The sequence below is a fragment of the Eurosta solidaginis genome, chromosome 5 (assembly GCF_040869045.1).
Source record: "Eurosta solidaginis isolate ZX-2024a chromosome 5, ASM4086904v1, whole genome shotgun sequence".
Classification (NCBI taxonomy): Eukaryota; Metazoa; Arthropoda; class Insecta; order Diptera; family Tephritidae; genus Eurosta; species Eurosta solidaginis.
The window spans coordinates 148,806,002-148,816,832 of NC_090323.1; the positions used below are offsets into that span (position 1 = coordinate 148,806,002).

The 10,831-nt window shown below is 37.4% G+C and overlaps 1 protein-coding gene across 2 annotated transcripts; it reads left to right on the forward strand.

The window, feature by feature from the left end:
- Positions 1 to 390: 390 nt before the first annotated feature.
- On the forward strand, positions 391 to 8,922 carry LOC137253807 (vanin-like protein 2). Of its 2 annotated transcripts, none has more exons than XM_067791298.1 (4): positions 391 to 507; positions 6,032 to 6,686; positions 7,877 to 8,597; positions 8,660 to 8,922. In XM_067791298.1, exons 1-4 carry the CDS (start codon positions 436 to 438, stop codon positions 8,829 to 8,831), a joined length of 1,620 nt encoding a protein of 539 aa, XP_067647399.1. In that variant the 5' UTR covers positions 391 to 435; the 3' UTR covers positions 8,832 to 8,922. The 2 variants fall into 2 exon arrangements, with proteins under 2 accessions (XP_067647399.1, XP_067647400.1); XM_067791299.1 differs by having other exon boundaries at positions 7,934 to 8,597.
- The last annotated feature ends 1,909 nt before the right edge of the window (positions 8,923 to 10,831 follow it).

Here is a 10,831-nt window from a genome sequence, read left to right on the forward strand (position 1 = left end):
TTTACATATTTGTTATATTTTTTTTATGGAGCTCTACACCAAAACTTATAATTAAATTTGAAAAGAATGTAGAAAATTTAAGAAAATGCAATCAAAGATTACAACGTCTTAGGTCAATTCAAAATTTTAATGAGAACTTTAAGTAAGATAGATCAGTTTGCTTTATTTCCACTCACTGCTCAACTATTAACGCATTATTGTACTACCCCAACACTGGATGCATAGAGTAAGTTGAAAAAAATACAAGTTGGTCGAATTTCGACCACGGGCGATACTAGTTTGAATTAAAAGGGCCACCATAATGGACATACATACGTACATATAGATATAGGTATATATAAGAAGTTGAAGAAGAGCACAAGCTAAAAACTTAAATATCAAAGCGGTAAGATTAGTTGCTCGACTGACAGCATTGGGTCCAATATTGCTATTGAAATGGCCCAACAATCGGTGCATATTTTTGTTAAGCTTTTGTTCGGAATTTTATTGCAAGTCGCCGCTAGTCAGGTAAGCCGCCTATTGATTGCCCTAGACTTTAAGCTGCGGAGTGAAAAAAAGTTGGAAGTATTTAAACAAAATAAATGAAAACGCGATTGCCATTTAAAGCATGAGGTCGCAGTATTTTTGGAATAGTGTGCTTGCCTACAATACCAAAGGTTCTAGGTTCAAAACCTGGGGCAAGTAGTAACAATAAACATAAAAATGCTTTACAAAAAAAGTTTTTTTTAAAAGAAATCGCCCCTCGGCACTGGATTAACAACCAATTCGAAAGTGATTCAACAAATTTAAAAAGAAGAACTTTGGTCTATTACTACACATACCTATGGGACATTCCATACGAACTCATCCTTCTGAAAGAAAAAAATATATATTTTTAAACACGAAAATTTTGGAAAAATCATATCTTCCTATTTATAGAAGTATTTATTTATATTTCTGCTGTTTTCTTCATTACACTTCTTTCTGGATGATGAAGAAATGTTTACGGACGAATAGCCACTTTTTTTCACTTCTCCAGAAATGCCCCATATGTAGAGTGTAAGCTTTTCATGCATTTTATATATTTTTTTTTCATGTACTAAACACTAGTTTTACGCCAGTCTTTTTGCAGCTAATTATATTACACTTTTTTTGCAAACTTCAACAATAGATATCCTAGACTGATATAGATACGGACTTGTATATAGATAAGATTATAAATCAAATTATGGGCATAATATTTGTTTGCGTATTATCTTAACTTTAAACAACTAATGTAGGTAATTATAACTAACTAGCGATTTACTTGTAGTTTTATACTGATTTTTCTAGGTCAATGTGTTCTTTTAAAAATTAAGTCTACACCATTTCCAGTTGTATTTCAGAAAGGGTGAAGTGGATTTTAGAAAATTTTCACTTCACATTCCAAAAACATATACATACATACTTTGCAAAATAATTTTGTATTTGTCAATGCAAGTTTTTTTTACATAAATTAATAATTTTCAAGAGAACATTGTATCCGTCGGTTTGCCTTATTTCTATGGGCCGCGGCAAGGAAGTAAGCAAAATTTCGCCTTGTGGGCATTTTTTTCATACCGAGTGTCTCCAAAGAATTGTAGAGGAGCAAGGAGGTTGTCCTATGTGTAGATGTAATATAACGGGTAACTCATATCCGTATCATCTTGTCACAGCTTTTGTTACATTGACTCTGTGTACTCAGGAATTAATGCGCGCGGTAGAAGACTGCACATTACAACCTCATCGCAAGACCGGGAGAGAATAGGGTGACTTTGGCCCAGAATTTGGCTGTTCCCTATAAAACGACGTGGTCATGGGTGAACTGTGGATGAAACACATCCAAACCCAGAGGTGGTAATAGGCCGAAATTGTTAACAACTGACCAGGTGGATGTAATGTTGGGGTGGCTTGAGGAGGATTGCAGCTTGATGTTAAAACAAATCGGTGAGCTTATTTAAAGCGATTTTGGCATAGCCCTATCCCAGTCTACAGTGGGCAATTACCTCGAAGGTAAGCTGTATTCCCTGAAAACTGTTCACATTCAGCCGGTAACCATGAACAGCGTGGAGAATAAAGAGAAATGTGCTAGCTACGTCGTGGTACTTAATAACAATATAAGAGGTGGCAAATAAGTAGTTTGAATCGACGAGACCAATTTTAATTTGTTTTGTAGGCATACTAAGGGGCGGTCGAAAGTCGGCAGTCGTGCTGCACAGCAGGTTCCCTTATCCAGAGGGCTGAACGTGCATCTAATTGGAGCAATATCAGCTTAAGGCGTAGTGACTATCGATAGACAACGAGGGTCGTACAACGCATCTACCTGCGCTGAATGGGCAAAAAATATGCTTGACAATTGGGAGCAACAAGGCAATAGTGTTAGTGACTAGGTCATTGTATGCGACAACGCGCCATGCCACTCGCGCTTAGGAGCTGTCATCGAGGAGCATTCGAGAGGAAGGTCCAAACTTTTGCGGTTGGGTCCATTTAGTTCCATGCTAAGCCCCATGGAGAATATATGGGCTAAAGTAAAAAGCCACATGGAAATTCCTGTAACAGTAGGCTCCGTGGTATGCGAGCAACGACTGAAATATGTTGAAAAACTAATAGATGACGCTAAGGCTACAGTAACCGGAGGAGATGGTGCAAGAGCAGTACAGCACAGCGCAAGTTTCCATACAGATGCCATTGCCAGAGAAGACATGAGGCATTTTAAATACAATTTTCAACTGCTTTTCCATGTTCATGATCGTATTTTTGTTATATTACATTTATATTACGCTGTTATCAATAATAATTTATTTATGTTGAAAAAAATTCGAAATAAATAGGGTGTGAAATAATAAAAGTTACTATTTCTAAAATCCAATTTACGTTTTTTTAAAATCCAAATAGTGTTTTCTAAAATCCAATTGACGGTTTCAATGTTTCAATTGACTACTCTAAAATTCAATTGAGGTTTTCGAAACTCCAATTGGTTATTCTAGAATCCAACTTACGCCTTCTAAAATACGACTGGAAATTGTGTAGACATTTCTAAGGTGAAGCTGATTTTTGATGAGGTACTAAAGACCATACTCTATCTGTTCCCACGCTCTAATCACATATCACTTTCTTTCTTAAGAACGATTATTGCCAAAAAAGAAGATGAGCTCTAGGTTAACGTACCAAAATTCAAGCAGATCTGACAGTTGTTTTCGGAGTAGGAATGCCTACATCCTTCCATTGAATATATGTAATAAACCTACTAAGTTTTGTTGCAATCCGATAAGTAGCTTGGCAGCTCGCAAATACTCACAGGCAGAGCAAAATTATTTATTTATTTATTTATTTATTATTGTCTACCGAATAGTTCTAACAGACTCATTAATTAAAAAGTATAAAGAGACTAGTCTTAAAGCTAATTATCTCTAAACTGAAATTCAAATTTTTAGGATATGTATTACATATTCGAACGCATCTTGTGAGTGGCTCAATGAAACCATAATTGGTTGCATGAAAAATTACAATCGAATAAACGAGTTGTCCTTAAATTAAGACTTGATGAGTGAACATGTATTAAATTAGAAATGAGTTCGCAGTTAATTCTAGAATTCCTCACATTATACACACAAATAATAGAAAAATAAGCCCTTCTCTCTTCCAAACGTTGTAGACCTAGCAACTTGCGCCTGCCAATATACTTGATCTCGAGGGTACAAATCCGTGTTGATGTATAGAGATATATAATTGAACGTGATCGTATAGTTTAGCTTTGACCACGTGATCGAAGATTTTTGCAAAATTAATTTGTTTCACAATGGGTCTATAGTTAGATTAGTCATTTCGGTTGCCCGATTTGTAGACTGGCAATATTGTGCAAAGCTTCCAAGAGTCTAAAAAGATACCTTTACTTAAGCACTTATTGAATAATTTAGCGATGGGAGTAGATATGATTGAGTTAAGTAGCCTGAAAAATATTGGAGGAAACCCCTCGTGATCAGCTTTGAGCTATTTTTTAGAATAGATATTGCGTTCGCAACATCCTGTGGCAAGACGCTAAAGCCATCAACTTGATCCAACGTCAATGCATTGGGCGTTGTATAGTTACTAGGTGCATGAACTTCATACACTTTTTGAAAAAAATTTGCGAACAGATTACAAGAATCAACTATGTTGTCGGATACAGTACCATCGTAAGACAGGTAGTTGGAAACCGACAACTTTTCCGTTTCTTGTTGATGTATTGCCAAAAACTTTTAGGATTTTGTCTCAAGTTGGATTCAATTCTAAACATATGTTGCTTGTAGAGAAAATTATTAAAACAGTCAAATTAAGAAATAATACCAAAATAGCCGCAGTATGATTCATAAAACTAAGTGTTTCGGAAATAGTCACGAAGTGATAACTCAAATAATCTCGAAATAAACCGGAAGTGGTGCCGAAACTGTGACAAAAAAGTCCCTTATGATACCGAAAGCAAACGCGAAATAGTCTTTGAAAATAGTCTTAGACATAGTCCTAGCACTTCGAAATAGTTCTGAAATAGTCACTGAAGAAGCATAACAACAATCTCGAAATGTTTCAGAGATAGTCACGAAATGATTCGAGAATTCCTTAATTATACCAGGAGCAGACCCTAATTGATGCCTAAATAATCCCAAAATGATCTCGAAAAGGTCCCACAATGAACCAAAAAAAGCCCTGTTACTATCGAAAAACAATTCCGAAATCATTACGAAATGGTACCAAAACTAAATCGGAAATTATCAAGTAATCTTATCCTGCAAATTCTGGAACGATCCAAAAATTATTCCGAAATGATTTCGAAAGCACCGGAAATAATCGGGAAATATTTACGAAACTATGCCGAAAAGAACTCAAAACTATCCGCAAAGTCTAGCGATAGTTCATAAATGATCCACAAAGCAATTCCCGAATTGGTCCCCAATAGTATGTTTAGGATGCCGTAAGCAATCCCTAATAGAATCTTAAAATTATTATCAAAACAATTCCTTGAATGTGTAAAATTGGGCCGAAATACGTCCAAAGTAATATCGAAAACAATCCTATATTATCTCATGATAATTTCAAAATCGTCAATAAATTATTCATATATAGTCCAAATAGGATCTCAGAATGGTCCCACAATGAACGTAAAGTAGCCCTGAAATGCTCGCGACAGCTTTTCCAAAATTATTCTTAGATAGTTTTGAAATTTTATAATGCAGAAATTATCACGAAGTAGTCCCGAAACTTTCCAAAATTATCCCGAAAAGATTCCGAAAGCAATCAAATGGCTTACGAAACTATCCGAAAAGTCCAGATATAGTCCCGAAATGATCTCGAAATAGCTCTGAAACTAACCCGAAATTTTCCCCAATGTCAATGTTACTATCGATAATTTTAATTTAGAAGAAAACTGATTTTTTTATGGGCGACAATCGAAAGTTTCGATAGTGGCTTTTCCGCCCAAAATCCGGCAATTTTCGAAGGATATTTTTTATCATAACTTCTGATTGGATTACCCGATACATGGCAGCTCTTTTATTTATGCATTTACATTACAAGCATATGTGGAAGATTGAATCTGGCCATAATTTGTAGTACGATATATTCCACACTATCGATAGTATATTTTTAACTATCGAAAATATCGAACGACGCTTCTATCAAAAGCAATCCCAATTCCAAAATGATCCCGAAAAAAATTTCCAAAATATATCAAACTGGTCCCGCAATAATTTCGAAGTAATACCGAAAATAATCCTAAATGATCTGGAGATAATCTCAAAGTGGTCCCTTAGCCGAATTTGAGGCGGAAGTTCTGCACACGTTTCCAGCATTAGACCTTAATCCAAATCCAATTAATCCAGCTATGAAGAGGCCAAATTCCATGCAAATCTCTTCAGAGTTCTGACTTGAATCTCATTACCCCATGATCATCCAAACATTTAAACACTCAAACATAGAGACAATAAATTATCCAAATTCTCTTAAGCCCATACTATCAAACTTATAATATTAATCAGATAACATAACAAATCTTTCGCAGTCTTCCACCATTAACGACACACACTTCATTGCCGGTGTAGTTGAATTCCGTCCCGACGTTACCGGCCTAACAACAGCACAGCTCATAGCCAACCACACAGATGCCTACATACAAATATTGCAATCAGCTGAAGCACTTGACACAGATATTGTAGTTTTTCCTGAAAGCTCACTTAACAATGAGTTCAAACCCACTTATGTGCCAGCACCTGAAGATCGTATAATCCCATGTCTACTCACAAGTGAAACGTCCAAATATGAATATTTCCTAATAAAATTATCTTGTGCCGCACGAATGAATCGTAAATATGTTGTTATAAATTTGACTGAGCAAGAAAACTGCACAGCAAATGCTGCCTTCGATCCACGACCATGTGCCGCCAATGCGCTCAATATATACAATACGAATGTCGTATTCGATCGAAGGGGCAGCGTCATATCACGTTATCGAAAGGTTAATATTTACGTGGAACGTAGGAATACAACATTTGAGCCAGAGTTTGCTATATTCGACACGGATTTTGGTGTACGTTTTGGTCATTTCATTTGCTTCGATTTGAATTTCTATACACCAACTGAAGAGCTTGTCGTGAAGTATGGCATACGAAATATTATATTTACCAGCATGTGGAAGTCTGAGTTGCCATTCTTAACAGGTGAGCCTTGCTTAACTGTGTATTGTTATTGATGTTCACTTTCTTTTTCTGGTTCGTCAGCTCCTTTGCAGGTGACGTAAATCAATTACCAGGTCGCTATCATCGTTTCTACAGAAATCTGTCCCGGTATTTAAACCTTCCGCCACCTGCCAGATCTTATGGAAAAATTCTCGGATATTTTCCTTATCAGTCAGCATCTGAGACTCTTCACACTCACACCGTGCAGCCTTTATTCTTATTTAAAGTAAGCGTCTCTTTTCCCTCTTCGTGTCACGATCTCCCATACACCGTGTGATACTGTTGATGCTAAAGTTAAAGTGTTTGGTCACACGCCCAATGGTAGACATATCGTCAGCAGTTTAGGCACGAGAATAATGTTGCAAAGTTAGTGCTAATAGCCAGTAGGAAGTGTCAGATCACGCGTCCAATGGTAGACGTATCATCAGAAATTTTTGGCGTGAGAAGAAAAGCGTTGCTAACTTACAACGTAAGGCTTTTCACACTTCAATATAAAAGGTCTTATATAGAGTAATAACTGAAAGACTAAAGCACAAGTTCGCCGAACTGATTGAAGATAATTCTAGCAGCAGTCTTGGCTGTGAAGGCATTCCTTAAAATGCGCAACATAAGCCCGGTGGTCTCTAGTTTAGATAGAGACGTTTTTGCGATGAACGCTTATAAAAGAAAGTACTCGTTGTCATCATCGGCCCATTTTATTTGTGGTAGCTACCTCAGGGTTAAGTGATTTAGAGTCGAAGCTGAGAATAACTAGGCGTATCTGGAAGTCAACATTATCACGCGGAGAATCACTTTTCCCAACAAGTTCTTCTATGAACTGAGTAGGAAATTGTATGATTTATGGCACGGAATTATGATTGGCTTCGAAACGAGATGGGATATCCTCTTGAGTGTACGAGAGAAGACTTATGATTCTATCTGTGATGCCGAGGGCGAGTATTGAGGAAATTACCATGATCAGGACTCTTTCCTATATCCATAATTGAACGTAGGGAAATGGAGAGACCTTCATTTCATTGGGATAGACAGGTTAAGGAAAAATTGATCTCTTTTACATCGAATTGACGGCAAATGTCGCAAGGCAGGGAAGGCTTGATACGTAACAGCCAAAATCGCCTAGGCAGTTAAGATTCACTTAATAATGATGATTATTACTTTTTTCCCCCTTTTAGCCCATCAACTGCAACAGTCCTGGGCTTGGGGTAATAACGTCACTGTAATCTCTGCAGGCGGTAGTCGTCCCGAATCAGGTGCCACCGGATCAGGCATTTATGTTGGTGATAACGGCGCTTTAACGGCTGCAATTATCGGCGGTATGGGTGTACGTCAACTTTTTGTAGCAAAAGTGCCTAAATTTGACCAGGGAATCGCTGTCCCCTCACCTATAAAACGACAATTCGCTAATCTAACCTCCACACCACAAACCGGTATCAGCTTACTGCGTGATCCTAAACTGGATAATTTTAAGTCCCAACTACTGCAACTGAACTCATCATCACCAATTTCAATGCAGCAGTGCTACGAAAAAATTTGCTGCACCATTTCGATTGAAACTACGCCCAGTCAGCGGATATATGGCAATAACAGTGGAGCTGCTCCGGGCGCTTATCAATATCGTTTTGGCGTTTTTAGAGCTCTCCGCTCATACGAAAAGGAGCAATATAGCGATGTAGCCATTTGTGGCATTTATGCTTGCACCAATATGTCAGTCGCCAGTTGTGGTCTTTTACATCCTGCAAATACAGCGGTCGCTCCAGGGTTTGCCTTTAAGCATTTGAATATTATGGGCAACTTTGAAAAGGCCACACGTTTATTACTTATGCCCAACTCCTTGGATTTGAATTTTTATTCGTTGCAACCAGAGCAGGTAGAGTGGAAAGTTATTGATGCAGGGTGAGTTTTTGCATTTGGTATTGAATTTGTATATATTTTTTTTATTTCACTTGGGTTTTCAGCAAGTCACATTCGGTATCAATAGATTTGAAAGCTCCGGCGGATAACCTACTGACTTTTGGTATCTATGCAAACTACTACGATGGATCTGGGTCATCGAATGTGATCGGTTCTCTGATGCTGTGGCTAACGTGCCTATCTCTCTGGCCTGGAATTTGTATCGTGAGAGTTTAAGTTTAGATCGAATGAGTTACTTAATTATACCGGTTTATATTTTAAAAATGTATGTATGAATATATGCCACAAAATAAAATATTTGTAAGTATCTGTGAAGCTCTTAATGGAAAATAGAGCATTACTACGAACGCCTCGGGACGTGCTTCAACGAACTCCTGCAGAACGTTGATGGCCAAACAAAAAAAAGAGATATAAAAGAAACTCAAATGTCCTATACTGATTAGTATAGGGTCAAACCCTTTTTCCGACACAAGATTTTTTACCTCGCCCGAGGAAACTTCAAAGAATGTTGTTTTTGCTTAAGCCTTTTGAGACGCCGGTGCAGCCATCTTCAAGCTTCTATCTATGCTGGATTCGATTGGAAAGATTATCGAGTGTTTCATTAATGAGACCCTAGAGAGCAGAAATGGTCTGTTGAATAACCAGTCTGAATTCAAGATTTCCGTTCAAGTGACAATAAAACTTGGGAAAAAATTGTATTTGCAGTTGTAGTAGTGTCCAAGAGCCGCGATCTGTTCTAATCATTGTGTCATTTCACCGACGGAGCAAAAGAGAATGAGTGACGAAGGTGTGGCTAAAGATGTCTAGCCATAACACAGAATTGGTATAAGTGAGCTCAATGCAGGCTGCAAATCCCTACCATAAGATATCATTAAATAAACTCAAAGTCCTAGCTTGAATATTTAAGAGCAGTTTTACCTACATATAACTAATATGCGAATACAAACTAGCATTGGTTGTTCAGGGGAATCTACTTACCACCTATTGTCCACCGTAACCTGCTTGATAGCATTATACGAGGCATCAGTATGCCATGAATCTAAATAGAACCACAAAACAATAATGAAGCCGCAAAAACTGTCGGAAGAATAGAGGAAAGGTCACTGGACCTTCACATAGCTTGGAGATATAGTGCAATAGTACCAGTGAAATCATGGCGCAATAAACTACTATCTTACTTAGAGAAAGCGTAGAACAGAAGAGGATCCTTTCTATCCAGACCATCCACATTATCCTTGTTTTCATGGATTTTTTGGGAGGAACCTTCTACGGGGAATATACTTTTAAATGAGAACACATAGAATCTATCGGAGGTCGGACAAACTACTCGATATAAACACCACAGGAAACCATTTGCAGCATCAATTAGAGCATAACTAAATCACATCGACCTTTTTTCAAGGGAGGGGTAGCTCCCCACAAATGTCTTACTGTATGGATAGGTTCATCGACCTCAAAGGTTGGTATAGGACCCTAACGCTGTGTCGCGAAAACAAATATGTGCTATTTGATAGTGTAACGAATTTACTGCAATTCCCCTTATTTGCAATCTTCTGCTAACGTTCGAATCACTAAACTGTTGAATAATGCAAAATGGCCTTTATTAAAGTTCTTCACAATAACACTGCTATTGCTCGCGTCTTAAATCAAACTAATTGTCGTGCCTCTACTGTTGCTGCCTTTTATACTCTGTGATTTTTCGTTTGCATACTTCTACGCTCTTCCAGAATTTACTTATACGCAAATTACACGGCTCAAGTATCCTTATGCCAATTACCAATTTGCACAAGGATTTGCCCGGTGTGTGCACTGGTTGCGCTATTTGCGCAGAGAACTGCGCTAAAATCAAAACGATTTTGATATTTACGCATGTCTGCAAATATTGCACATGCTTTTTTCTTCGTGTGTGGTGAATGTTACACAGTTTACCCGTTGTTTCTGATAATATAACATCAGTAATTGTTGCTTAAAAATGTTAATATCGAAGGCATAAGGACCATCTTAGCTTGCAACAGGAATTCACACAAATTCAATAATACATAATAATTTTTTATACACGTTTCATTTGTTGCGCTAGTTGAAAAATGAATATTGCGCAGTGCTGCAATGAGTTGAGCTGGTCTTGCAACTAAAATATAAAAATTATAAATACTATGGAAAATAAACGCTTCTGGTGTGAGTTTTTCCACTTATACTGTGAATTACAAGCACTGTGG

Coding starts and splice junctions, on each gene's coding strand:
- LOC137253807 (XM_067791298.1), top strand. CDS start 436: ATGGCCCAACAATCGGTGCATATTTTTGTTAAGCTTTTGTTCGGAATT. Junction 508..6,031: donor TGCAAGTCGCCGCTAGTCAG/GTAAGCCGCCTA, acceptor AATCTTTCGCAG/TCTTCCACCATTAACGACAC. Junction 6,687..7,876: donor TGAGTTGCCATTCTTAACAG/GTGAGCCTTGCT, acceptor TCCCCCTTTTAG/CCCATCAACTGCAACAGTCC.